This window comes from Onychostoma macrolepis, chromosome 17, assembly GCF_012432095.1.
Source record: "Onychostoma macrolepis isolate SWU-2019 chromosome 17, ASM1243209v1, whole genome shotgun sequence".
Classification (NCBI taxonomy): domain Eukaryota; kingdom Metazoa; phylum Chordata; class Actinopteri; order Cypriniformes; family Cyprinidae; genus Onychostoma; species Onychostoma macrolepis.
In genome coordinates, this window is record NC_081171.1 from 17,926,149 (window position 1) to 17,953,914 (window position 27,766).

Here is a 27,766-nt window from a genome sequence, read left to right on the forward strand (position 1 = left end):
CCTATATATTAAAGGACGGTATAGCCTAGGTTATTATATTAAGTGACTGGTGAAATCTTTAGTCGGGGACAGGCCTACTTGGCACAAGGAACCGATCCATTTTTTTAATAAAATGCTGACAATTCGAAAAGTGCCCCTGCTAATCACGTCACGTTATATTGCAATGCACGAGTTATGAATGCATAATGAGTCAAATGTTTTTATTTTATTTCATTTCTTATGGGTGCTATGGCAGTGCTTTGTTCTTTCTTGGGGGTGCTGAAGCATCTGCTAGCCCCTCCTTAGCGCCGCCCATGTTTATTACGATTAAAAAAATAATAATTCTGCATCTGTTTTTCCACTGTGGGTGGCACCGGCACACCCTGGCACACCCGTGGCTACGCCCCTTATTTTATTTCCCTTTTCTATCGTTGAAATTATATTACATTGAATTATATTATAATATTAATTTATTTTATATTTAAAAAATATTAAATATATCAACGACGAAGAGGCTTGATATAGCTAGAGAGGATAACATAAATCATATTTGAACAAGAATATCCTTAGAGAAGCTTATTATAGAGATGCATGTCTGAGTATCTCTGGCTTTCCTCTGATCACTTTGGCAGTTTATACATGTACATCTGTTTATCATCACATAGGCTTATAGTTATCATTATTCTATCTAATAAGTTCATGAACTAGGCTATATATGAATATCTTAGCAGGGAATTAACTTTTAAAACATTTCTACCCTATAAAATGCTTAAAATTTAATAAGTTAGAAATTTGTTAATAGCTAGTTAAATTTATGTTGAATATCTTCACAGACCCTATTTATGACAAAACATGGCAAAACAAGCAACATCTTTATCTAATTATGCTGATCACATCTCGCGCAGTTCAGTGAGTTCAGTATAAACACAAATCAAAGAATCAGCTTCGGTCTCCATGAGACTTTGGAGAGCGGTTGTCGGTTTTTTTTCTCGGTCCTCCGCAGTCTCCCCGCGGTCTCCGCCCCCCAGTCTGCCTGAATGGGAACACCCAGAGCGGGATCCCCGGCGTTCCTGGCATCCATCCCAAACACAGCACCGCCGGACAAAACAACGTCCTGCTGAAGCGTGTTTCATTGAGAAAAGCGGCGTATTGCAGATAACATATTTGACTGCAATGTTACACCTGCCGCAGGATGTTGTCTCTAGATCTGGAAACTGATACTACTGCGGAGGACACAGCGCCAAGCACCCCAGATGGTGGCGCGGAGACACCGGCCAGTCTCGATGTGCTGGAAGAGGTATGAGATGAGTCTTATGAGTACTAGATGTACCATAGTCACCATGGAGGAGATGGGATTTCTGCATTATAACCCCTTGTAGACTCCCTTGTAGTGTGGTTTGACTTGTTCCAGTAAATGGCTGGTCACAGTAAAGGTATGTCTGAGATTGAGAAATGTTATTGTAAATTCACTTATATTTGTTGTTTAAAAGAAACTGTTAAATGTAATAACGTTTTTCAAGCAATTCCTCTGCTTCCAGTTGATGCATAAACTTTATGGTGCACAAGTTAGGCTATTGATAATCATCCAGTAGTCAAAGATCACTGACTGCACATCCAGAGTAATAAACCCACTAGGATGCAATGCTTTAATCTAATTTAGGCTATGATTTACACTTAATTTTTGTGGTGGTATTAAAATCACGCTACTGCTGCTTGATGCACAAATTCCATAATGACAATAAATTTGACAAGACTCCAAGAAGGACAAACAGGTTTAAATTGCATTTTACATCAGGTATAGCTCTAAATCTGTTGTTATATTCACTGCACTCAGCCGATTTGTGCATTGATCAACACCTCTACACTGCTGTAATTATGGAATTGCCACTGTGGAAAAGATTATATGCCTGTTAGCTTGAGAATCACTCTCACCACAGGGAGTTAGAGCAGATATGTTTAACTCAGTATTTTAGATAAAACCTTTCACCTGTCACGTTAAATAGCCTGCCACTGTTGCTGATTCCAACCTGCATCTCTGATATTAATTTATTGGTGCATATTGCCTTGTGAAGCCTTCTGGAATGGCCTGACAGTTCTGTGAATGTCCCTTAGCTCATCTTTCACACAAATCCTGTTTGCTGGAACTCAGGACTGTGATTTGATCTTCTCTAAAAATGACATTTAAACTGGTACGTCGATTTCACTTGGTATTTTTTAAGATGTTATTCTTTATCTACATTAGTAAACTACTATATAAAAATGTACTGCTGTAGACCAAGTGAAATCAACATTATTATATAACACTATTAAATATATTAATTATGCTGCACAAATTTGATTTAATAAAACATTTAATTACTTTAACTAAAAACTTCATTGAAGAGGATTCAAGGCTGGTGAAGGAATGTTTGTTGTTTGTATTTTAATTTTGAGCAGTTGCTTCAAATTAAACTTCATTTTTGAGATGGTACCACAGTAAACCGACAAACAAAATCAGTGCACCACATTCAGTATTCCTGAAGTCATCATCAAGTTTCATGTAATCTGCTTAGGCATCTTAGATCACAACCATATTATGTCCAAAGTTTCACTTATCCAAGAGCAGTGAGGGTAAGAGCCGTTTTTCTACAGTATGTTTTTGAATGGCTGACTGTTAGCTCTGTCACAGTATTCTCTTTCATGTGGGATTTCCATTATTGATGTTGCACCTCACTCTCCCCTCTTTAAAAGCCTTTCAACCCTTATAAATATCAGAAGCTGTGGTATTGGCTGCTGAAATGTACAGACACTTATGGGAGAACAGCGTACTTTCTCATACAGATACCATGTCAGATACTGAGTCAATTTTATACTCAAAACAAACTTCTCAGATTTTTGATCAGTTAATTTAAATCAAATTAGCCTCTTAGTATGTTTTATTCAGTGAACTTACAGTAATAACTGACATTTTCAACATAATTTGTATTCAGCTCAGCACCCTTGATTGAGATTCAAACCCACAAACTCAAAGGTCCTTTTCCACTTACAAACAACTTCTGTGCTTTGGCAAAGAGGTGTACCAAGTCCAAAGTTAGCACACAAAAGAGCTACTCTCCTGCAGGTTTTGAATATAACAAAAAGCAATTTGATAGATTTTGTCTGGCATTGATTGAAGACTCAAGACAAAGTTGCAATGACATCCACCATGTTTTGCTTCATTCATATCAATGCCTGGATACACAGTGCTCTATGATTTTCATGATGCGGAAAATTGTGGAATACATAGCATCATAAAAATGGAATTACCTGTAAAATGTTCAAATGGTTAACCAGTTTAATACAGGTCAGTTATCTGAAGGTAGTGAGTGCTTGTCTTATGTTTAATAGGCATAATCTGAAGACGTTGTGCCAGGAGGTACTGTAAGTAATTAAGTTTGAACTGAGGGATTGCAACAAATCCTTAGTCTTGTCAGGCCCCACTTTCTCACATAGATCTATATCCCTCTAGTCATCATGTTAAGGGTTTACTGTCAGAGCGTTGTCTGCACTTTATTTGAATTAGACTCAAATGAATGTCCATCAAATGTATTTTATTTATTTTAAGGGTTAGTTCACCCTAAAATGAAAATTCTGCCAATATTTCTCACCCTCATGTTGTTCCAAACCCGTAAGACCTTCGTTCATCTTCAGAACACAAATGAATATATTTTTTATGAAATCCGAGAGCTTTCTGACCCTGCATAGACAGCAACGCAAGTATCAAGTTTAAGGCCCAGAACGGTAGTAAGGACATCGATAAAATAGTCCATGTGACATTAGTGGTTCAACCGTAATTTTTTGAAGCTACAAGAATACTTTTTGTGCGCAAAAAAAAAAGAAAAGTGACTTTATTCAACAATTTCTTATCAAAGCCTATTTACAATGTCTACCATAGCATGTTTACATCTGCCAATGTCTGTATACAGTGTGTGCACATAGTGTATCTTGTCATATATATATATATATATATATATACATAAACATACATATATTTCTTTTACTCTCTGCACAGCTCTGTATACAGTGGATTGATTTTAATAACTTTAATGTACTTTAAGTGTGCATCAAACATACATTAATGTAATATACAAATATCGGATCGGGACTTGGTATCGGCAGATACTTGTTTTCCAATGACTCAGATCGGGGGCACAAAAAACCTGATCAGGACATCCCTAGTAATTTTGTTTGTTTTTATTTTTCTGTTTAGCTTTAATTCTTTTTTAAGTTTTAGTCTTTTTAGTACTACAACTTCAACTTATTTCAGTTAGTTGGTAAGGCGACATTTCTATTTATTAAGTTTTTCATATAATATTTATATATTTTTTTTGTTATTGTTATTTTTCAGCTTTATTTCAATTACCAAAAACGTTGTTTAATAGTTTTAATTTTAGTTAAAAGAACTGATCTAAAAATGTCCTCATATAAGTGACATTAAATCTCTGATGGTTTGTATTGTATTCATTACCTCTTGTTTTCTTATTCAAAGTATACACAGCAAGACCTGTGTGCCTTACAATATGCTTATTACTATTTCTCTTTCTCATTATTCCTTGTAGCAATGGCCAATAAAGCAGTCCCTAAGTGCCTCTATGTGCCGTGAGACGCATTGGCGATGCCTCCTCCTTTCGCTGCTCATGTACAGCTGTCTGGGTGCCGTGACCTGGTGTCAGCTCACCCAGGTCACCAAGCTGAGCTTCGATTCTTCCAGTACTTCCCTCACAGCCTCAATGAACTCTCTCAGAGGAGGAGGACGCGCCATGATATACCACGACAGCCCTTGCTCTGACGGTTATGTATACATCCCCTTGGCCTTCCTGCTCATGCTCTACGCCGTTTACCTCATGGAGTGCTGGCACTGTCGCGCCCGCAGCGAGTTACAGTGCAAGGCCAATGTAGAGAGTGTGTATGACAGGGTTCTGCGCATGCGTCAAGCCCGACCGTGCGTATGGTGGAAAGCCATCAGTTACCATTTCGTACGCAGGACTCGACAAGTAACGCGTTACCGGAATGGAGATGCCTACACGACCACGCAGGTTTATCACGAGCGTGTTAACACACATGTGGCCGAGGGCGAGTTTGACTACAGTCGCTGCGGAATGAGAGACGTCTCGCGCAACTTGCGCGGACTGGAGGGTCACGCGGCGACACGGTTGCATTTCTCCAAGTGCTTCAGCTTTACAGGAGCAGGACCTGAAAATGCTTACCTCAATCAACGAGCCAGGTTCTTCTCGGAAATCGAGGGACTGGATGACTACATGGAAGCCCGTGAAGGCATGCTGCTGAAGAACGTCGACTTTAAAGAGCACCTCATCGCTTACGTGGATCCCGACCAAATGCCATGGTACACCTCGCGGGTCACCTTCTGGTTGGCGGCTCTCCTCATGCTCTCCTGGCCACTGCGAGTTCTGATCGAGTACCGCACGGCGTTTGTGCACTACCAAGTCGAGAAACTCTTCGGACTAGAGTATAGCAACAACAGCCCATCTCCAGACGCCGACGCCACCTCGAGAAACACTCGCTACGGCCTTCCGAGAGCAGAAACCGTTGACAGTACGGAGCTGGAATGGCACATTCGCTCAAACCGCCAGCTTATACCAAGCTACTCAGAGGCCATGCTGATGAACCTGGGGACTTCTGGGTCAAACCACAGAGACAGCATTTCCTCCAACCACTTGCTGTTGGACAGCTGCTCGGCGCAGAGCTACGGGACACTGGTGCAGAACTGTGAGCACTGTTGCCAACATGAAGGCGGGCGAAGACGGCCGACTATCAGCTCTAGCTGTTCTTCCATCTTCTCCCGCCACACCTTCCACTCCCGTTTGTCCCTGGACACCTCGCACTTCTCACTGTGCCGTATGTATGGCTCCAGGCGCACCGTGGGACTGTGGAGGAGCCGCAGTAGTACACTTACAGAGCGCTGCTGCCCCGATGAACAGTGCTGCAGGTCTTACACCAGTCAGCTTGCGCTTAATGACAGCCCGCCAAACTACCAAGACGCCCGCTTTTTCCCAGTCCTCATTGTACATCGGCCTGAGGGCTGTGGGGACTCCTCTGAGGTGAGGAGATATTATGTTCGGAGAGGCTCCTGTTGTGTGGAGACTTCGGTTTAAAGTGGCTTGACGTGGTCAAGCTGACTAATTCAGCGATAGAACATTATTATTTGCACTATGCAGAAAGTGAACTTGATGGCTGTTGCTTGATGCCGAACTGATGAAGTGTATTCTCATGAACTTTGTCTTGCTCTAACAGCTAACATGTGCAAAATTAGAAATGTGGCTTATTCAGTGCAGCACTGAAGACTTTTATGTTTACATTTTGATTTCAATTAAAGGGCTGGATTGGAATTATCAATAAATAGAACCAGCTTTTCATACTATTTATGAACAGCTGGCTGACAGATATGCCAGCTTTAATAAATTCATATAAAAAAGAAAATCTTTCAACACATTTCACATATATTTTACGTCAAAAACATGCATTGCTTTTAATAAATGTTTGTGGTCACTGAAGGAAAGAGTTATAACTGCTGACTTGCTCTAAGAGAGAAAGAGAGAAAATAAAAAATAATAATAGCTGCCATTTTGCCTTTGTTACTAATCTGAAATGTTTTTTAAAGAAAAATAATTATATAAGTTATATATAAACATAAGTTTTATTTATGAACACACACACATTATATATATACACACACACACACACACACACACACACATACATACATACATATATATATTATAATATATATAATTAAAGACAAAAATTATTATTATTATAGCTGTCATTTTCATTATTATTTTATTTTGTTAATGCTAATGAATATAAACACACCGAATGAGTATGCTGGCATCAAGAATTGTCTTTGATGTCTGGTTTATATAAGCAAAGGTTGCATGGCAATTTGCTCACGTTGTCTCAAGAAAGCAAGTGATTATGTATGCAGCTTTTTGGAAACTCTCCTTCTAAAAAGGTTCCCAGAAACAGCAATGTGGTCATCTCACCTTGGTATATCATTAGTGGGTGTCTCTGTAACAGAAGACATCACATTTGAACAACACTGGCTCATCAAATGAGAGAGACCCATCATATAACAATCCCCCTTATGGCCTGACCTGTATGTTTGAAGTATGGATGTGAGAAAGTCAAGAAATGCTGTTGAAATGGCAGTGACTGTTAAAAATATAGTGCAGAATAAAATTGCTCCAACGTTAAAACATGAAAATGTCTTCCAACTGTTTTATTCATCTGATTTTATCTCTCTACCAAACCTTATCGGTGTGTACGTACTGTGAATCCTACACCAGAAAGCGACTATTTTACTTGCTATTAAATGAATATTTTTCGTGAACAACTTTCTCTTGTTAACTTTATGCACTGACCCATAACCTATATTTAGTGCTGAATGAAGTATGTAAGTGATTGTTTTCCTACCTCCAAAGAATAGAGCTTGGGATGTCACTGCGCATTGCATTCTGGGTAGTCGCGGCCATGTTTGGGGACACGCTTGTCAGCTGTCAGGATATTAGTACACAACGATAATAAACAGAAATAACAATGGACCGAACCATGATGATCAAGTGTAAGATTACATGTAAAGAAAAACTTAACAAGGAAGCAAAGCTGCGGTGCTTAGAAAAAAATCGAGACAATCAACGAACTCGTTCCATACGAACACAAAGAGTGGTCCAGTGATCTTAACGAGCTACCACACGTAACCTTCCCTGATGTATTTTCTTACCTTGTTTGTGGCGTACACATTTGAGCAATTCGAGGCCCACCTGCAATTTACAAATGGATGGGTTTAACACTGATAATGCAGGATATGCTGTTCGTGCATAGGTAGGGATGTAACGATTCACTCAACTCACGATTCGATTCGATTCATTCGATTGAGATTTAAGACCAATTTTAAATTAAATATGTCCTTTTATTATTGCTTGGACAAAATGCTGCACGTTTCTTTGTGAAACTGAAATATAACACTATAATAATATACTAATATAGCACTCGCATATTATTGCTCTTTTGTTGGTTTTGATTGCTTCTATTGTCCTCATTTGTAAGTCGCTTTGGACAAAAGCGTCTGCTAAATAACAAAATGTAGGCTAAATATAATGTAAATGTAAATAACAAAACTAAATTGAAATTTTAAAACAAGCCCCAAATCAAATAAATAAGTATCATAAATAAAAGAAATCTCTTAATAAAAACAAAATAAGGCTTTATCTGTGCTCTTTCCATTTAAAATTAGAGGCAACCACTGCATTTTAATCATGATCCAGACAAGTGTAAAACTATACATAGAAACAGCAGACGAGCTGAATGAGACGCAGATTCACTCTCTGCCAGCAGGTGGCGCTTTAAGCGTTTCCTTGGTTTCCGCTGTAAACAAAGCAACGCTGCACTTATGAACTTTAATATTATAAGTTCCCCTCAGACATACATTTATATAAACTCCTACCCCTAATTGAATCGCGATTTGTTTAACATCTCAACCGATTTGAATCCTCACATATTTGAATCGATTTTCAACTGGCTTGCGGTTAATCGTTACATCCCTATTAAAGGCTGTCAAATCGATTTATCGCATCCAAAATAAAAGTCGTTTATATAATGTACGTTTGTGTAAATTTATATGTATACATATAAATGATGTGTACACATGTAAATATTTCTTATGTATACACACATGTATGCATGTGTATTTATATATACATTTAAATATACACAGTACACAAACATCGATCAACACAAACTTTTATTTTGCTTGCGATTAATCAAGATCAATTGATTTAACATCCCTAGTTTAATGCCATAGTTTATGGTTTCATAACAACCCTGGGGCACAAATTAGTCAAGGCACAGCATGTCACAGTCTTGTCCAGAAACGTCATGTCTTCACCTTGACATGGGAGTACCATGCTGACTGGTACAATTCTGTTTAGTATGGTGTACGTTGTGCGTACACATCTAAACACCCTCTCCACATGAACCCTGAGGTGAACTATCCGGCGGTTTCCTCCAAATCTTTTGCATCCAGCTGGCTGCGTATTTTCACTTCTTCACACATGAGTCCAACATAGTCTCTGATGTCAAATCCGCGACCTGCCAACACCAAGTCCCCAGGCATTAGTTTATTAAGAAGACCACTATTCTCGGTCACATGCTTGTCACTGACACGACCTCCCCACTCTTGGGAAACGAAAGAGATAGATCCTCGTGGTGTAATGCCAATGAGATACTTTAGGGTGTGCTGGTGTTTGTAGTGGGAAAATGTCTGCGCTCTAGCTTTGAGATTTGATGCTCTTTCAATGCGAATTTCAAAGCAGTCCACAATAACTGCTACTCAATTGCCAAAAGCCTCTACAAACTGATGTGGCATGGTAGCCTGCAAGCAATGTCTCTCTGGCCAGTGCACCAAGGGTTTGAGATGTTTAAACATTGTACCTATGGTATCTCTGAATGTGGTGGACACAGTCTTTCGATCCACAGAGAAGAGGTATGCAATGTGCTGTATTGGGAGATTCAACCCGAGGCACATCAGTGTAGAAAGGAGCATCTGAAAAAGTGAGAGTTTTCAGCCAGTCTGTGACAGGCAGGGAAGAAGCTGTGTCAACACACCAATCAGAAGTGCAAGACATGGAAGCCCAGTGTAATACTTCACCGTTGCATCATCATCTTTAAAAAAAAATCCTCATCCATCTTCTTTTGAGCAAACTCTTCCTTCAGTCTCCTGTTCTCCTCCAACAAGCGGTTAATTTCAGCATGCCTGCAACTACAAAGATGGCATTCCTGCTGTTCTGCAGTGTTGTAATTTGACTCTGCGTCATCCATTTGTGAAGCATCATCTGCTGTTGCAGCTTCATCCTTCAGTCTCTGGCCAGCTACATCTAGTGGTGCAGGTGCAGCACGATCCCCTGTGACAGCTTGCAGTCTCCTTGTACTCTGGTTAACCCGCCCAGGGAGAGTTGCTTTAACTTCTGTGTGCCCGAGATGCAATGATGGTACCCAGTCAGGATCGCACTCTAGCATTTCATAGGCTGGTTTGCCTAAAAATAAAAGATCAAATTATTTCATTAGTTATGCAGTTATTCAGCCAGTTACCAGTGTTTGTCAGGATTGCAGGTAACGATAATGCAAGGACGCAAACGCAGAAAGCAAAGGGCTTTATTGATAATAAAGCAAGACAAAACAGAAACAAACAAAACAACCTCATGGGGGGAAACTGAGACGTGGACACAACCAACGAAGACACGAGAGAAGAGTGTATGGTGAGGAAATGAAGAGAGCGCGTGTGGCCCGAGCAAACTGGAATCGCATGCTCACACAAAAACAAGATACACGAGTGTCAGGGTTCTGTCACATAACCAAGAATAAACCAGACCAAAGTGACAGAACCCTGACAGTCAGCTGCTGAAGTTAGCGGTGTAACAACAACTCCATGTTTGCACTGCTAGTGGTAAAATCAACAAAAAAGTTAGACCTGTTTTGTTATAACTTACCTTTGTGAAAATGCCATGAACAAACAAGCGTATTTCGGGAAATGTTGTTGAAGGTAATGGTTTTCCTTCTTACTGCTGCTACCCAAGCCATGCGACGCCGCTTTGTTAAATCAGAGACCTGAGATCCAAGGTGCTGTTTCCAGGCAGGAAAGCTGAAAAATCTCAATCCATTTGAGATTCGGTTTCCACGCCGGTCGTGAGTGCGATTATGGCAGTTAATTACACAACAAGCTTTCACCATTGTAACATATTTTTTAGCTGTACAAAGTAGTGCTGTCAAACGATTAATCGCATCCAAAATAAAAGTTTTTATTTACATAATATATGTATGTGTGCTGTGTATATTTATTATGTATATATATAAATATACACACATGCATGGATATATTTCAGGAAAATATATTATGTTTATATATATATGTTTATATATTAAATATATTTATTTCTAATATAAATTTTATGAATATAAATATAGACATGTAAATATTTTCAAAATATATGCATGCATGTGTATGTATTTATATATACATAATAAATATACACAGAACATATATTATGCATACAAAAACTTTTATTTTAGATGCGATTAATCGCGATTAATCATTTGATATAAAGCAAACACCAGCAGCGTCTGTGTCCCTAAGTCCCAAAATGCATTGCGTTGCTGATGTCACGTTCCCACCAGACGACACATCTGGTTCCTGAGTGAATAATGAATATTGTTGTAGGCTATGTAGTATTTTTAAGTCAATCTCGTGAGGGGAGTGAGGGGGGTTATGCATGTAAGTAAATGATGACACAATTACAATGACGTATGAACATTACTGAAAGTTTTACCATTTATTAAGTTGTTGCTTACAACAAAGCGAATGCATCATGTAGCAATAATGACGCATTCATATAATGACTAAAACATGTCGCCAACTACTGGCCCCTAAAGACATCTTTTTGGTGAACTGATTCAACATATTTGACTCACTGGGATGAATCAAATCTCCACAGCGGTCGCTCTGTCTGCAGCCAAAACAAGCGCGTCTTGTTGCTATGCCAACATTTGAGAGCTGCGTGCCAGAGCTGTAACTAACTTTGCCTTCGTCTGGGAACTGCTTTTCTTTTCTTCTTTGATATAAACTGCTTTGAAAAATAAAAACTTTTCAGCGTGAGCTCTGACGTGATTGTGCAGTGTGTCGGTAGGTGACTTCTCATAATAGCCAAGGTTGCACTTTTTTTATTTTCATTTTTGTATTTATTTGTTTATTTATTTATTTCGCACCTTTATCATTTTCAATTGGTTCTTTTTATGTAGTGGTTTAAAACGGAAGCTATCTTTCTTTTGCTTTTAAGCCAGCAGGCTTTAAGAATCAAATAATCAATTTCTATTTGATCATCGTTTCCTTTTATAGACTATTTCCCATAAGGCCTCACTGAGAATCATGAATTTACAGCATGTAAAACGGAGACCAGAGCACCACAGCAAGCGCAGAGAGGACCGTCTGTACAAACAGCTTCTGAATAATGCAAGCCAAATGCTTTCTTTCTCCAAAGAAGTTATGGACGAGATGGGGGCCATTTCATACAGAAAAGCTGACTTTAGCTGGCTTTTTCATGCCACAGGCCCCTTAGCACCAGTTACCAGATTAAAGAAAATAAAGAGGCATGAGAACAATGAAATAGCCTGCGACATCAATCGGTTAACCCAAGAAGAAGGTAGAATTTCAGTACAGACTCCTGCAGTGAACACTAAGGTACCTTTCTTAAGTCTTAGTGATCAAAGCAAGATGTATGATGTGTTTAGAATAACAAATGCGTTCAGGGTGTTGAATGTGCACACCTGTCTGAAGGAATCCTCAACAGAGGATTGTGAAGCCCAGAGCAGCAGGTGGCAGGAGTTTGCACAAAATAATACGGGGCAACTATTACAGCTGAGGAAACAACAAAGGTAGGACTATTACTTCATCATTTCTAAATACATCACCCTTAAAGGGATAGTCCACCAAAAAATTTCTTCTGTGGAACATAGAAGAAAATGTTTTGAAGAATGTAGGTAACCAAACAGTTTCCGTTCGTTTTCCCTTCCATTGTATGGACAAAAATAGTGAAAGTCAATGGGAACCGAAACCGTTTGGTCACCAATATTCTTATTTATTTGTGTTCCGCAGGAGAAAAAAATGCATATAGGTTTGTAATGACATGCGGATGAGTAAATGATGAGAGAATTTTCATTTTTGCATAGACTATCCTTTAATGCATACACCTAATTAGTCCAAGGGCTAAGCCACACTTATAGATTTTTGTGGTGTCTGTCCTTATTCAACAGAATACCAGGTTATGTGCTCTCTCCAGTAAGCACAGATGTGCAGAACCGCTTAAATAAGACAGCAACCACTGTGACCACCAAGCACATTGAGATCCCACAGGCCCCTCGGCTACAGGACATCTTGAATCCACGAGCTGTCTCAAAGAACATCTCTGAACAGGAGATCTTCTCAGGTAGACTTACACATGTATCTTGAATGTGACTGTTTACTTACAGTTGAAGTACAGTATTAGAGTTAAAAATGTCATTGTGACATGGAAAGCCTCAAATATTTACATTTCTGTCTTCCATTTGCTTTCCATAGCTGTAAGAGCAGAACAGCGATGGATGGATCAGCCCACCAAAATTGACTATGTCCTAAAGCAGGGTCTCAGACCTCCTGATTTCAGCGGACAGGACTCTGAGATGCCCAAACTGTCTGTGGCTGAACTTTCTACACTTCGCTATGCAGTTGATCAATGGAGGAATGCCTGCAACATCAGTAGGTGTTTCTTTTCACAGCTCTGTGTGCTATACCTCTACATATCTTATTATCAATGGTTATATTTATAGTCTATTAATAAATTACACTTTTGTTAAGTTTATTAAGTAATACACTTACGAAAAAAACATTGTTAGCTATAGATAGATGTGTGTGTGTTATTTGCAGGAAAGTACCTTGGATACCTGCATACATTTGATTGTTTTTGCATCGATTGCTCACATGGAAACCCCTTTTGGAAAATCATTATTTGTTTCATCTAGAGTTGCCCTTGCAGAGAGTGACCATCAAGGACCTAAAAAGGGCTCTTAGTGACCCTAATTACCCAGCGCGGCTGGAGGCCATCTTAACTTGTGCATTGGGAGCAATTAATGGACCAAAAGAAGAGCTTGACCCAGGCAAAGCAGGTTAATCTGTTAGCTAAAAACACATTTTTCAATGCATACAAAATATATCGTAACATAATATACCATTCAAATGTTTGGGTTCAGTAAGAATTCATAATTTTATTAATGCACACACACACACACACACACACACACACATATATATATATATATATATATATATATATACAGTATATATGTATATATATACTGTATATAATATGCAAACTCTTTTAAAGCATTAATTAAATAAGGTAGAAAATAAATAAATAAATAAATAATAGTATGTAATATTACTCAAAAAGTCATAGCTTATTTCTTCTTTACTCAGGTCAACATAGTAAGGGATGCAAATTGAAGGCAGATCCTCAGGAGCTGCAGGCTCTCATTGTCTCAGCGCTTGATGACCCAGTGAAGAGAGTTCAGATGGCTGCTGCAGTGTGCCAGTATGCCATGAGGACACCTAACGCTCGCGCCAGAGACATACTACGAAGCACTTTGAAGCAAGGTCTGTGGAAGGATACCAATGCCTGAAACCTAAAAATGTCAATTAAAATAACTTAAATTACTAACAAACATTAATGTCACAGGTAAAGCTGTCTGTTCTACTCAGATGTTGACTCTAAATGACCATCGTATGTTATGACTCAGACCCTTCTGGCACAGGTGCAGACAGCTGGGTGGCAGCACAGTGCTTGGCGATAGACGGTGATGCGAGTCAAGCTGTCATACAGAGACTCCTGTCACAGCACTTTCTCAAAGACGCTCCTTCAGATCACGAGCAATCTATGATGTTTCTCTCCAACATTAGCAGCAAGACTGTGAGTGGCTCTCAGTGGTTTTTGAGTAAAATATTATATCATTTATGCATGCACGAGGTAAACTAGTTCATCTTATTCACATAAAATCATCTTTCAGACACCACTGTTTAAAAGTTTGGGGTTTGTAAGATTTTGTTTTTGAAAGAAGTCTCTTATGCTGACCAAGGCCGCATTTATTTGATCAAAAATATAGTTAAAACTACAATATTGAAATATTATTACACTTTAAACTTACTTTTTAATATATTTTAATCAATTTTGAAATGTAATTTATTCCTGTGATAGTCAAGTCTTCAGTGTCTCGTGATCCTTCAGAAATCATTCTAATATGCTGATTTAGTGCTCAAGAAATGTTTTTTATTATCAATGTTGCCAATGAATATTTTTGTGGAAACCATGTTTTTTTGAGAATTCTTGGATGAATACGAAGTTCAAAAGAACAGCATTTATTTGAAATAGGAAAAAAATGGTGACATTATAGATATCCTAACTGTTTGATCAATTTAATGCATCCTTGCTGAATAAAACAATTAATTTCTTTAAAAAAAATCTTTCTACTCAACTTTTGCATGGCGTTTCCCATCCAGACACTAGTGCGCTCTCTTCTGGCAGAAGAGTTAAACAGTGCTAACTGGAGAACACGAGTTCAGGCTTGTACTACCATTGCACAACTCAGAAGTCCGATAAACAAGGTATCATGTAATTCCAAATTTCAGACATCTACATATCTAAACATAAACAACATATGGTTGTGGAAAATACTTTTGCTTTTCATGCAGGATCTTTGCAACAAACTGATATACATGATGTGGAACGACTGGAGCTGTGCCGTTCGTCACGCTGCAGCACTGGCACTGAGTAAAATGGATGTGGCCAGAGAGATGCACAGTGAGCTGAGGTGACTATCTCTACCCAACAGACATATCAGAGGGTTTGGATTCAGTTTATTCTTAACACGCAATATCTCCACAGTGCAAAGCTGGAGGAGGGTCCAACTGCTTGGCAGGTGGAAGCGCTGATTTTCATTGGCCAGCTCAATATAATGTCACCCAAGCTACTGCCTACTTTTCTGCAGTGCTTTAATGATGACTTTGTGGCTGTGCGCAAACAAGCTTGCTTGACTGCAGCATCTCTAATGATGGATGACCAGTTGGTGAGGAAGTAAAGCACAATAGATCTTTGATGGCATACGGACAATAAAAGACTGTGAAAAAGAAATTGAGGGTTCACTCAAATGACCACATAAAACATGTTCACAGGTCCTGGATCAGCTAATTAACCTGATGCAGAATGATCCATTGTGGGAGGTGAAAGTGGAAGCTATTAATGGTAAGTGTGAAAATAAATAAAAAGTTCACCAAAAAAATTGCTGAAAATTGATTTACTCTCAGGCCATCTATGATGTAGATGAGGTTGTTTCTTCATCGTGACGGAGACATTTAGCGTTTCATCAATTGCTCACCAGTGGATCTCCTGCAGTGAATGGGTGCCGTCAGAATGAGAGTCCAAACTGCTGATAAAAACATCACAATAATCCACAAGTAATCCCCGTGGTTCCAGTCAAACCATTGCTTCCAGCGAAAATATGAGTCCTCTATTTATAATATTGCTTTCTCCAGTGAAAACATCATCTCAGCTGAATCAGGAGAGAAATATGCACAGATCAAGCACCGTTTACAAGCAAAAACAGTCCAAAGCAGTTCTAAACAAATGTCAATGGATTTTGATGTGAGAAGACAACAGGGTGGAGATGTTAATATGGATTATGAACAAGTATTTTCACCAGAAGTTTTGTTTTTAAGGGATAGCTAACCCAGAAATGAAAATTCTGTCATTAATTACTCTCCCTCATGTCATTCCAAACCCATAACACAAATTAAGATATATTTGATGAATTGAGAGCTTTCTGACCCTCCAGACAGCAGGGGTACTACCATGATAAAGGCACAGAAACATAGTAAGGACATCATTAAAATAAAAGGTGAGAAGTGAAGTAGTCCATGTGACATCAGTGGTTCAACCGTAATTTTATAAAGCTACGAGAATACTTTTTGTGTGGAAAGAAAACAAAAATAACAACTTTATTCAACAATTCTTTGCGGTTGAACCACTGATGTCACATGGACTATTTTAATGATGTCCTTACTACGTTTCTGTGCCTTGATTGTGGTAGTTCTCTTGCTGTCTATGGAGGGTCAGAGAGCTCTCGGATTTCATCAAAAATATCTTAATTTGTGTTCCAAAGATAAAGTGAGTAATTAATGACAGAATTTTCATTTTTGGGTGAACTATCCCTTTAAATTTAAAACATGGATTTGTTTACTACAAACACACAGCTTTTCAATTTACAAGAAATTCATTGGTGGACTGTAGTCGTGTGGATTACTTCAGCTGTTTGGACTCTCGTTCTGATGCCACCCATTCACTGCAGAGGATCCATTGGTGAACAAGTACATCTGTTCTGATGGAGAAACAAACTTATATATGTACAACATGGATGAGTAAATTTCAACAAACATTAATTTTTGGATGAGCAATTTCTTTAATCAGGTAATGTCCTGCCATTTTGTGTCTAATAATGAATGTTACTGTTTTTATTATTGCATTAAGGAATTATTATTATATCAATTAAGCTTTAGGGAAAATAGGTTGGATGAACCCAGGTCTCCAGGAGTTGCTGATGTGGGCTGTACATCATGAGGAGGAGCCCAGTGTGCGCATTGCTGCCTGTAAAGCCCTGAGTACTTTAGGTGCAAAGGGTCCAGAGTTACAGCATTTCCTACAGGAGCGTTATGCACTGGAACCCAACACTGAGGTGCAGAGGTGTGTACTTGGATTAGGACACAATCATTATAAGTAAAACATGAAAATCGTGAAAGTAAAATTGTTTTTTGAATGTTACTTTAACCATATTTCTTACTAAGGCACATTGAAAGTCTCCTGAAAAAGCATGGATACAGTCTGAAGGGAAACGAAAGCAAGATTCATGAGATAAAGCTCCAGGTTATTTCCCCTTTATTTTGATTTTATGGGTAATAATAATTCATTCATTTAAATAATTTTTAAGTCATCCTGTGGCCCCCTGGTTGAAAACCACTGCTCTAGAAATGAATTTCTGAACATCACACTAACTGCAAGTTACTTCCTCTCTTGTTCTGTAGGTGGAGCTGTTGTGTACAAAACACATCATTACACAGAAAGTGCTCTTAATGGAAGAGAGGGGAAAGCAGCAAGAGCAAAAATTATTGTACTGAATTTATGGTTTCATTTGTCATACTATACCAAAAAAATATAAAGCCAGAATCGAATCTTTTAAGTTGTTTCACCTAAAAATCATCAACTGCAGTTGCTGATGATCAAGCAATCAGGCTAATAATGTCCAAAATTGTTTTGATGAATCAGGTATGTTGCTGTTCACTACTTTTTTTACACTGATGGTATATTAAGGTATCTGCAAAAGGAAAGTATACATAGTACACAAATCATAGAATACATAATGCTAGTTACCAGCAATGAAACCAGATTTTGGTTTCAAATGTTGAACATTTATTTATTATTATTTAACACATACAAAATAAATTTTAAAAACTCACATAAAATGAATCACGTCTCAATATTTACATGTTGCTGCAGTATATATGTATGTAATCCATGAATTAAAACAAATCAAATCGGTTTTCTCTAATGTGCCTGTGTCAGCAACCAGTAGGTATACAAAATAGACAATATGAAACAAAACATGAATGTTACATAGTTTGAAGATACAGAATACAAAACTGTAAAAATGTATACTAAATCTAGTCATTGATCTTTAGTTATTTTTTATTAATTTAATATTCACTAGTATCCTGAACAAATGGTAGGTGTCATTATATTTGAACATTCTGAAATCAACTGGACGTGTCTTTAATGTTGGTGTGCAGATGGCCTCGTCGCTTAAGAACTTGCTTGTACAGGTTTTCGACTTCAGTGCCATGAGCCAGCAGTTGAGTTATGGCACTGTTCTGATGGGGAGGAGTAACAGAAATAACAGTTACAATATGCATTTACATTATAAACATGACAGGTTAGCTAGAATAAAAGGTAAATCACATATAGACACTGGTTTCAAAGCATAACACATACTTATATAAACATTTAACCACCACAGGTCTATATATTTTTAGTTCTAACAAGCATATTCTTATTGTTTAATCAAAAAACATATATACTGTATATATACACACTTACCAAATTACTCAGATAACTGTCAGTTTTTGGAATTGCTTGAACCACCTTAATTTTCACTTCCAAGTTCTGAATGAACTCCACCACCATCCCCATAAGCTCTACCACATATCTGTACACAGTCATAAACGGTAATCAATACTGTTAACAATTCAATACAAAAATACAATTTAAAACAAAAAATGAAAACCACCTTCGAGTGGCACATTAAATGCATCTGACCTGTGAAGATCAGCATGAATGGGCAGGTTCTGCTGACAAAGTGGCTTTGTGAGTCTCTCTCGTAGGACTGTCTGTTCTCGCAACACATCCTGAAGGTGGGATGTGAACTGTTGCAAGGAAGCAAACCTTTGACCTTACAACAAAACGGTCATTAGAGTCTTCTAGTATATACATGTGTATGATTCCATTTACAGCACTTACTGAGGTAATAAGTGTGAGTGACGTCTGCACTGTCTCTTTCCAGCTTCAGCAGCTCTAAATCTAAATTAGCCTTGAGTGAAAGAAAAACATGTCAAGGGATAGTTCACTCAAAAATGAAAATTCTTTCATTATTTACTCACCCCCAAGTTGATGGTAGCCATTGACTTTCATAGTATTTTTTCCCCCATACAATAGATGTCTATGGCTACCATCAACTGTTTGGTTAAAAGTATTTTCTTTTGTGTTCAGCAGAAGAAAGAAACTCATACATGTTTGGAATAACTTGAGTGTGAGTAGGCTAAATAATGACAGAATTTTCATTTTTGTGTGAACAATCCCTTTAAGGTTAGTAAATTAGAAAAATATTAAGTTTGTTTTCAACCTGATCAAGATCACGTCTAATTCTGTTCAGCTGCTCAGCTTCAAGTAAAGATGTGGAAAAGACTTCTGAATCCAGTGGGCGGGTATCCAGCTCCTCCTATAAGATCCATAACACAAATGCTTGACATTATCCACCATAACAGTTTAAAATCTCAACCATATCTTAGTTTACCTGTGTCATGGTGCCTGATGTTACACATCTAGCTAGAATCTTAGCAGAAGGTGTCACTGTGTAGGTAATGGGGTCCCAGGGATTCATAACAAGCGTGTTTCCAGACCTGATGGCAATTAAACAAACAATGAAGCCTAAAATATTGTTTCTTCAGCTATAGGCATTTTCATGTCTAGGTTTTCTTTAATTTTATTATTATTATTAAAGCTAACAGATTACAACTTTTTATATATATATTACAACAGATTACAACTTATTATTATATATACGTCCTAGGAGCCCCTAAGGGCAAATGGTCATATTATAGTTAATAAATATGGGAAGGGAATACAAATATTATTTTTCAATGGTGTAACTAAGCGTTAGCCCACAAGTTAGTATTTCCCCAAGAAACCTTGCGAGCTCTCAGTAACTTACTTTGCTTGTTGCTCTTAGTTGCTATGTAATATTAATATAAATGCTACACTGACCGTTGCTGCGTGAGTTATGTTTTTCAAGGCGTCCAGTATTACTTAACGTTACCGTTATTGAATGAGATGTCCTCGATCCGTGTGATTTTGATAAATAAACCGTCTGTTGTGTTTCAATTTCAATCTACCGCCTCGTCCTCTCTTGAACGTTAGCACAGCTGCGCAAACGTATCAGAAGCGTAGATATCGTAAACACATGCCTATATTCGCACAGTTCTCATCGTTATCCTGAATAATAAGCGTATGATATACAGATCATAGAAGTGTAGCGTGACGCGCAACGCAACTTCCGACGTTACGCTACATTCTCAGATCCGCAGATTCACAAATAACCACAAAGAGCAATTCTGCACTATAAATCAGTTATAACCAAACAACAAAGTATATATCAATTGTTTATGACGGTCTTATATGCATGATTCAAATAATTTCTGAATGTAGAGTTTGTTGAATCAGCAGGCGTAAAACCGTAGCTCATCTACTTCAACAGCTTGCGCGCCATAGCTGTTTACAAAGGTCTGCGCAGCGAATCTCTCATTAAATAACGAAATAAATGCATTAAACAAAAAGAAACAAACGTTTCAGCAAAGTTAGGTAAAGTAATTTTAGCGAATCGGTCGAAATTACATTATATTCGCAAATAGTTTGATGAATCGTGATGCGTATATATTTGACAGGCTGCGGTAAGAAGCGAGTCACACAATGACAACAGTCCTCCAGCGTAACGAACCCCTGATGTCACTGTGCTAGATTCATACTAGGTCCGTCTGAAACGATTTCTCCAGTGCAGCTCGAGTTTACATTAAGACACAGCCAGAGAAATGTCTGCTGCGGCGCGTGTAGCGGCGCCCGTGATGCTGTCCCGGTTCCGCGGGGCTCTGGTCGGCTCGGTGTTGGGCGACTGTATAGGCGGCGAGTTTGAAGGCGCTGTGGATGTGCCTTTAGATCGAGTCCTTCAGCATCTCAGTGCTCTGGAGGATGAAACACGGGGCGATGGTGAGTATTTCCGTATTTTACGATTATACAATGAACACATTTACTTAGTTTGTATGTAATCTTTGAGATCACTATGGTATTAGGCCATATCAGTCTTACTGAAATGAAATATCACTCTTTTGCTTGTCTTAAAGTCTTTGTATTCCTCATTTAGCTGTCACATGTCGCAGTAACATTTGTCGTGACATGAATGTTCTGTATTCTGTTTCAGTAATATTTATACTGTAATATTTTAAGGGGATTTCATGATACCAGGCAACATTCACTTCTAAATTATGCTATGTAAAAAGAATGCATTTTTGTACAAACAATTTTGACTGTGAATCTAATTGTTTCTTGATTACACATCTTATTTACATTTTTCCCAGGAATTCTTCAGTACAGTGATGACACAGCCATGATGCGATGCGTTGCAGATTCACTCCTCACCAGGATGGCGTTTGATGAACGAGACATGGCTCGAAGGTATGCTATCATTGGAAATGGCTAAAAGAGTTCATTTAAGCAAGTATTGGATTTTCCTGATCGTCTTACTTGATTCCAGATTTGCAAAGGAGTATAACCTTGCTCCGGGGCGAGGTTACGGCTCAGGTGTCATACAGGTTCTGCGGAAGCTTGCGTCGCCCCATCTGAAGGACGTCTTCCAGCCGGCACAGGCTCAGTTTGGCGGCCGCGGTTCTTTCGGGAATGGAGGTGCCATGAGAGCGGCACCCTTTGCCCTGGCCTTCAAAAGTCGTGCTGATGTCTGCAGGGTAAATAGTCATCTGATTGTCGAATCTAAGCTAGTAGCATTCTGGACTTCAAACATTTTTGACATTTTGAATTGGTCATAAAAAGACTGAAGTGCAGCCAGCAATAGCTTTAGACTTTATATAATAAGATGGCTTAAGCATCTTTAAATTAATCAATTATTATTAATATATTAAATCAAGAATGAACTCAAATCTATATAAAAATGCTAAAAACACATAAATCAACATGCAAAGTGAATCAGCATTTTTTCTTAATATTTTGCTGAAGAACATACAGTTCTCGAATTTTTTGTTTTGTTATGCTGGTTGAAAGTCTCTTCACATCCTGAGAGCACGTTTAGTGGTCTATATGTATTTATGCTATCTTTGGAAGGCATAGGACCACAAAATGTTCGACCAATCAGATTATTCGATCCAAACATTATGATAACTGTTAACGTATGTATTTGCACCCTGTTCACGCAGACATGATATGTCATCAGCACATTCAATTACGCTGTTGCAGATCGAGCAAGAATGTAAGGCGTTATTATTGTAATATTATGTGCTTTGTCTCACCGGTGAATGAGACATGAGGTAATCTGACAGCGTTGCATTCAGTTCTCCACCAACGCCGTCTCTCATTGTGTCGCTGGTGAACCTTTGGTCTACCTGTGCACGTTCATGTGTTTTGGTCGAGGCATGATTATGCAGAGAAGGTGGGATCTTGTTTTCAAAGCTAGCTTGCTATTGCTAGCCTTTCCGAAATCACCTACCCTACCTTTAATTTGAACGGCTAATTTGGACTGTTCCAGGCTAACATTCTGTCCTTCCATTTGCTTTTGGCAGTACTCTCGGCTTGGCGCAATGTTAACACACTCATGCTCTTTGGGCTACAATGGGGCAGCGTTGCAGGCCCTTGCTGTCCATCTGTCTCTCCAAGGCGCTTTGGCTCTGCCAAAAGAATTCATCAACAAACTGATATCAGAAATGGAGGAGATGGAAAAAGATGAAACCGCCCAGCTTGATGCTAAAGCGTAAGTGAACCCATGGAAAGAACAAATTTCAGCTGTATGCTTCTTAAAGGGATAGTTTACTCAAAAATGAAAAGTATGTCATCATTTACTCACCCTTATGTTGTTCCAAAACTGAATGAATTTCTTTCTTCAGTAGAACTTAAAAGAAGATATTTTGTTCGATGTTTAAACCATTTTTTTATTGTTGTTGTTTTTTTGTCCATGCAGTGTTGTTATCATTAACAAAAACTATTAAAGCTAATAAAAGTTATTTTCGGTTTTTAAAATAAAGCTATTTGAAAATAGTATGAAAAATTAAGAACTAAGAATTAGCAATTACTACTTTTAGTACTAAAATTACTAAAACTGAAATGAAAAATAAATTAAAGCTAAATAATAAAAAGGCCCACTACAAAATTACCAAACAAAAAACCACACAACAAAATTTCCAAAAACATAAACTAAAACTAAAATAAAAATGAAAACTGAAAATATAAACATTTATTAAAAATATTAATAAATACTATAATGGTATATAAATAAAACTTAAATAACACTGTCAAAATGACATTGGACCCCACTGACTTTCATTTTATGGACAAAAAAAAAACATTTTACAAAATGTCTTCTATTGAGTTCCACAGAAGATAAAACAGGTTTGAAGCAACAGTAAATTCTGACAGAATTTTTATTTTTCGATGAACTATCTGTTCAACTGTCTACGGATTCTAAGCCACTATGTTTTATTTCACAGACTCAATTTGTCAGATTTCCCATATTGCTCACGATTGCACAGAGTGAAAGAACTTATGGACAGAAACAGTGTGAGCATTGAGGAGGTCATATCTGAACTGGGTTAGTGTTGATTAGCTTTGATCGGATCATTCATAAAGGCGTTCTGCTGTTTTTCTTGAAGTTGACACTCTTTCTTTGTATTAGGGAATGGCATCGCTGCCTTACAGTCTGTGCCCACCGCTATCTTCTGCGTGCTGCATTGTTTGGAGCCCCGTGATGGGCTGCCAGAGCGATTCGGAGGACTGGAGAGGACAATAGCCTACAGCTTGGCTCTGGGTGGTGACACTGACACCATTGCTTGCATGGCAGGGGCAATCGCGGGGGCACATTATGGCATTGACTCCATTCCCCAGAGCTGGCAGAAGAGCTGCGAAGGGGTGGAGGAGGCAGATGATTTAGCGAGACGTTTGTATGATCTTTACTGCCTTCCACAGTTTGAAGAGGAAAGGGGGACATCAAGCTGCGAGAACAATCAACCGCACACTGCAAAAACTGACTGACCCACTAAATGGCCATATGCAACATGCAGCCACACATAAGTGAAACTTTACCTGGCACACAGTGTCAAATGCACTTGCTAATATACCATCATCTATGTTTATAAAAATGTGAAACTTCTTGTGCAAAATGTTTACAATAAAAAGAACAAAATGGTACAATTTTATTGGTAATTATCTTGTGTTTTGTCCTTTCTTTACTTCACGTTTAACACTGTTCTGCAAACTTTATACAGTGGGATTTGGAAGTTCACTAGAACTTTTATTTTTTTAATTACAATAAAAAATATTCCACGTTTCGAACCATAGAAACATTAATGCATACAACAGGTAAAAATAAAAAATATGTTTCAAACACTTATTTTTAATACATGTGTACATTCTTTGATTATTCATCATTAGATACTTTTCTTATTATTTTAGCTTAATCTATGTTAGAAACTCAGTTTGACATCATAAATAAAGGCGGGAATTTCACCTGCTCACTTTGTGGCGAGTTGAGCAGTAGTTATCATCAACGGTGTTTACAGTTGTTGATAGCGTTTTTATCGTGTGGTGAATATGGGACAGCGACTTTCTAGGAGAGAAAAGGTGGAGGAAGGAGGTGCTGAGTGTGTGCACGAGGTCAATCCTCGTACACCAGTTTCACCCACCGACAACAAGGCGGAGGTGCATCCTCGTCCTCACGAGACGCCTGCGGGTATCGGTGAGGGAGGAGGCGGGAGAAAAAGAAAAAGAAAAAGAGGAGGTTCCGGAGGCTTGCCTCCTTTTTCTGTTGTTTGTCTCCCCCCAAATCCACCAGAGCTCAGGTGGAGCAGCGTGAGGTGGACCAGGACGCTGACGCCGGACCATCCTGAAGGTGTTCTGATGGTAAATGACATGTTTTCATCACCAAAGCTCTTTACAAAAGTCTCTTAATCATCTACACACAATAATAACAAACACAAAACCCATTACTCAGCAAAAATGTCTTTCTTATACTTTATTTGTCGTAATATATATAGTTAGATTAAATAGTATAATTAATTTTATATAATATAGTAGTATAGTATAATCAGGGGCGTAAATTTCATCTGACAGAAGGGGGGGACAATAAACGTAAAATTTCTCAAGAGCAATTTTTGAAGGGGACACAAATAATAAGGCCAAAATTGTACTTGTAAGGATAGATGTGTACACAGCATGGAGACCATATTTAAATATGAGTTCATGGTTCACCACGCGGTCATATTAAAATTATTATTTTGCATCATCCATAGTATTTTAGGTTTCGTCTGAAACCTATGTCTCTTTCGCATTAATTCAACCGCATTAAACCCACTGATCTGCCACTTAACATCATATTGAACGAAACCCAACATGTGGGTCTACAATATTAGCCTAATATCAGTTCACACACAGGCTTATCGCCGTGTTAGTTGTAGTGGGTGACAAGCTACGTATTAAGCTTGTTAACCTTATAATGGCTCATAGAAAATACATCGGATATCATAATTTTTTTTTGTCATGACTAATTTATTAATAATCCAGCATCATCTGTGTTAAAGAGAAAGAATAATTTCACTCGATGTTTAAAGAGAATAAAACAGCCTTGACAGCCTACTTACACATAACTAACTTGCTCTCTCTCACCGGACTCGTGTGTGTGTGTGTGTGTGTGTGTGCATCGGTAAAGAAGGAAAGCAGGCAGTGGACCAAACCACTGTGAGGAAAGGGATTTATTTCCTCATTTTTGCATTTATTTTGTTTTACTAATCACACAGTTATTTTAAGTATATGTCCATTATATTATTTTCAATACACAGAGTTGCTTGTAATGATATTTTTAGGGGGGACAAGCCTCAGATAGGGGGGGTCCTGTCCACCCCGTCCCCCCCGGGATTTACGCCTATGAGTATAATATTAACTTTTCAAACTAGTCAGAAGTACCACTAAATGAAGAATTAATATGAGTATGTAATATTTATTTGATATTATTCTGGTTGATCTTCCTCTCTTCAGATCAGACTTCTCTACAGGACATTGTCTGTACTGTGGAGGACAATGATCACCAGGAGCCTCCTTCCAGTAGTGAAGTCTACACCAGTGCCGAGGACAACGAGCCTCAAGATCAGGACAGTCCAGTTAATCCGTTAGCAGGTGCGAGTGCATCACATCTGCTGAGACAGCTGGACTGTAATGAGATCACGATGATTGAGGGTGAGTTTACTGTCAAAACCCAAAGTATAATAATTATATGATAATTAGAAGCCATGTTAAAATAGTTTAGAACAACTATAGCATGTCACACTGCTTTATTAAATTATAAAAAAAAAAATTATGTTTTAATAGACCACATTTACTGGAAATATGCCATTGGCAAAAAGATGGAGGTAGGAGGATTCAGCTCCGTCTTCGAAGGGACCCCGTGCAAGGACGGCTTTCTGGTGGCTGGGAAATTTGTATCCAAGACAGAGAATGTGCGGTACATCAGCCTTGTAAGTAGACTGTGCTCCCTGTGTCATCTCATCTCAGTCACTGTTTGTATTTATGACATTTTTAAATATTTCAGTAGACTAATTCCTTGTTTGAGAATCCACTTCCATCTAACCACCATAAAAACTGTTCTTCTTCTAGCCTGACTATCCCAGACCAGTACCCCTAGAGGTGGCCCTAACAGTCAAGGCCAATCAAGGCCCTAACTCTTGCCACATCATAGAGTTGCTGGACTGGCAGGACCATCTAGACCAGTATATCATGGTCCTAGAGCGGCCCTCACCCTGCGTCAACATGCACCTCTTTTGGCAGAATCACGGCGACCTCTTTAGTGAGGGGTTAGCGCGTCATTTCATGTGGCAGGTGATTGTACCATTAATGTTTATGTAAATATATATATGTATATATATGGATGTATTTTACATGTATTTTGTTTTGTTTTATTTATGGATGTATATTATATGTATTTTTGTTTTTTTTTTATTCTCCCATGTACAATGATTTGGCAATATGTATCTAAGTATGTCATGCCAATAAAGCAATATGAATTGATCGACGCTGCTGCCGTGTGCTGTTCCCGGGCGGTGTTTTTCTCAACTTTCTGCACAGAATGTTGCCTTTCATTCGAGGTGGCCTGAAGAGCAACCCAGAACAGAGGCTTCTTTGGAGGAGATGCTGTTCATGCTGTCCATGACTGGTTCAAGGTGCTAAGTTTAAGATGAGCTAAAATGTATATATTAACATTAGGTCGTTTGTTAATTTTTTGCCTTTTTGTTGGTTTGGTTTGATTCTTTCAATATGGACATCAGCCTCCTTTTGTTACTATTCAATACCTGCTGCAACAATATACTCTATGCTCACACGTTTTGTTTCAGGTCCTCCTATAGGTTATAGAAAAGAGGGTCAGCCCTGCGTCTGGCAGGCTGACACGAGTGGCCCCTCCATCCCTCCAGCCCTAGCGTCAAGCGGGGGTGGCAAGCTTTGGTTGCTTCTGGCGCCTTGGCTTGTGGCAGTAGTCTTTACGTCTTGTGGAACTACTCGCCTGCGGATGTGTACATATTGTAAATAGTTAGTAAATA

The 27,766-nt window shown here is 38.5% G+C and overlaps 4 protein-coding genes and 2 pseudogenes across 9 annotated transcripts; 4 read left to right on the top strand and 2 right to left on the bottom strand.

The window, feature by feature from the left end:
* The first annotated feature begins 873 nt into the window (after nt 1-873).
* Nucleotides 874-6,695, top strand: si:dkey-13p1.4 (transmembrane protein 151B). The gene is made up of 2 exons (XM_058749723.1): nt 874-1,276; nt 4,557-6,695. Exons 1-2 carry the CDS (start codon nt 1,172-1,174, stop codon nt 6,108-6,110), a joined length of 1,659 nt encoding a protein of 552 aa, XP_058605706.1. The 5' UTR covers nt 874-1,171; the 3' UTR covers nt 6,111-6,695.
* A 2,121-nt stretch (nt 6,696-8,816) lies between these two features.
* Nucleotides 8,817-10,683, bottom strand: LOC131523643 (uncharacterized; annotated as a pseudogene).
* A 486-nt stretch (nt 10,684-11,169) lies between these two features.
* heatr4 (HEAT repeat containing 4) lies at nt 11,170-17,851 on the top strand. 5 transcript variants are annotated; one of them, XM_058749980.1, is made up of 15 exons: nt 11,170-11,281; nt 11,502-11,689; nt 11,903-12,438; nt 12,817-12,989; nt 13,121-13,297; nt 13,561-13,704; nt 14,015-14,191; nt 14,335-14,504; nt 15,092-15,196; nt 15,284-15,402; nt 15,477-15,657; nt 15,764-15,833; nt 17,138-17,327; nt 17,429-17,507; nt 17,666-17,851. In XM_058749980.1, exons 3-15 carry the CDS (start codon nt 11,933-11,935, stop codon nt 17,756-17,758), a joined length of 2,184 nt encoding a protein of 727 aa, XP_058605963.1. In that variant the 5' UTR covers nt 11,170-11,281; nt 11,502-11,689; nt 11,903-11,932; the 3' UTR covers nt 17,759-17,851. The 5 variants fall into 5 exon arrangements, with proteins under 5 accessions (XP_058605963.1, XP_058605966.1, XP_058605962.1 ...); XM_058749983.1 differs by having other exon boundaries at nt 11,174-11,689; nt 11,903-12,244; nt 12,341-12,438; XM_058749979.1 differs by having other exon boundaries at nt 11,174-11,689.
* A 244-nt stretch (nt 17,852-18,095) lies between these two features.
* haus2 (HAUS augmin like complex subunit 2) lies at nt 18,096-20,385 on the bottom strand. Of its 2 annotated transcripts, none has more exons than XM_058749986.1 (7): nt 20,125-20,148; nt 19,708-19,813; nt 19,537-19,632; nt 19,155-19,224; nt 18,954-19,086; nt 18,735-18,843; nt 18,096-18,508 (listed from the first exon to the last, which is right to left on the bottom strand). In XM_058749986.1, exons 2-7 carry the CDS (start codon nt 19,792-19,794, stop codon nt 18,395-18,397), a joined length of 609 nt encoding a protein of 202 aa, XP_058605969.1. In that variant the 5' UTR covers nt 19,795-19,813; nt 20,125-20,148; the 3' UTR covers nt 18,096-18,394. The 2 variants fall into 2 exon arrangements, with proteins under 2 accessions (XP_058605969.1, XP_058605968.1); XM_058749985.1 differs by lacking the exon at nt 20,125-20,148 and adding an exon at nt 20,230-20,385 and having other exon boundaries at nt 18,100-18,508.
* A 285-nt stretch (nt 20,386-20,670) lies between these two features.
* Nucleotides 20,671-24,386, top strand: adprs (ADP-ribosylserine hydrolase). Its single transcript, XM_058749984.1, has 6 exons — nt 20,671-21,173; nt 21,542-21,638; nt 21,718-21,925; nt 22,754-22,941; nt 23,675-23,775; nt 23,860-24,386. The coding sequence occupies exons 1-6, from the start codon at nt 20,999-21,001 to the stop codon at nt 24,213-24,215; spliced, it is 1,125 nt and encodes a 374-aa protein (XP_058605967.1). The 5' UTR covers nt 20,671-20,998; the 3' UTR covers nt 24,216-24,386.
* A 252-nt stretch (nt 24,387-24,638) lies between these two features.
* LOC131523021 (uncharacterized) lies at nt 24,639-27,077 on the top strand (annotated as a pseudogene).
* The last annotated feature ends 689 nt before the right edge of the window (nt 27,078-27,766 follow it).

Bases quoted from the DNA above. Each gene is read 5' to 3' on its own strand.
- haus2 (XM_058749986.1), bottom strand. From the start codon at position 19,794: ATGAATCCCTGGGACCCCATTACCTACACAGTGACACCTTCTGCTAAG. The intron at 19,633-19,707 runs GTAAACTAAGAT...TGGATCTTATAG, and splicing joins CATCAGGCACCATGACACAG to GAGGAGCTGGATACCCGCCC. The intron at 18,844-18,953 runs GTCAGATGCATT...GACTGTGTACAG, and splicing joins ATTCATGCTGATCTTCACAG to ATATGTGGTAGAGCTTATGG.
- adprs (XM_058749984.1), top strand. From the start codon at position 20,999: ATGTCTGCTGCGGCGCGTGTAGCGGCGCCCGTGATGCTGTCCCGGTTC. The intron at 21,639-21,717 runs GTATGCTATCAT...ACTTGATTCCAG, and splicing joins GAACGAGACATGGCTCGAAG to ATTTGCAAAGGAGTATAACC. The intron at 21,926-22,753 runs GTAAATAGTCAT...TGCTTTTGGCAG, and splicing joins GTCGTGCTGATGTCTGCAGG to TACTCTCGGCTTGGCGCAAT.
- si:dkey-13p1.4 (XM_058749723.1), top strand. From the start codon at position 1,172: ATGTTGTCTCTAGATCTGGAAACTGATACTACTGCGGAGGACACAGCG. The intron at 1,277-4,556 runs GTATGAGATGAG...TATTCCTTGTAG, and splicing joins GTCTCGATGTGCTGGAAGAG to CAATGGCCAATAAAGCAGTC.
- heatr4 (XM_058749980.1), top strand. From the start codon at position 11,933: ATGAATTTACAGCATGTAAAACGGAGACCAGAGCACCACAGCAAGCGC. The intron at 12,990-13,120 runs GTAGACTTACAC...TGCTTTCCATAG, and splicing joins TGAACAGGAGATCTTCTCAG to CTGTAAGAGCAGAACAGCGA. The intron at 17,328-17,428 runs GTGTGTACTTGG...TTTCTTACTAAG, and splicing joins CCCAACACTGAGGTGCAGAG to GCACATTGAAAGTCTCCTGA.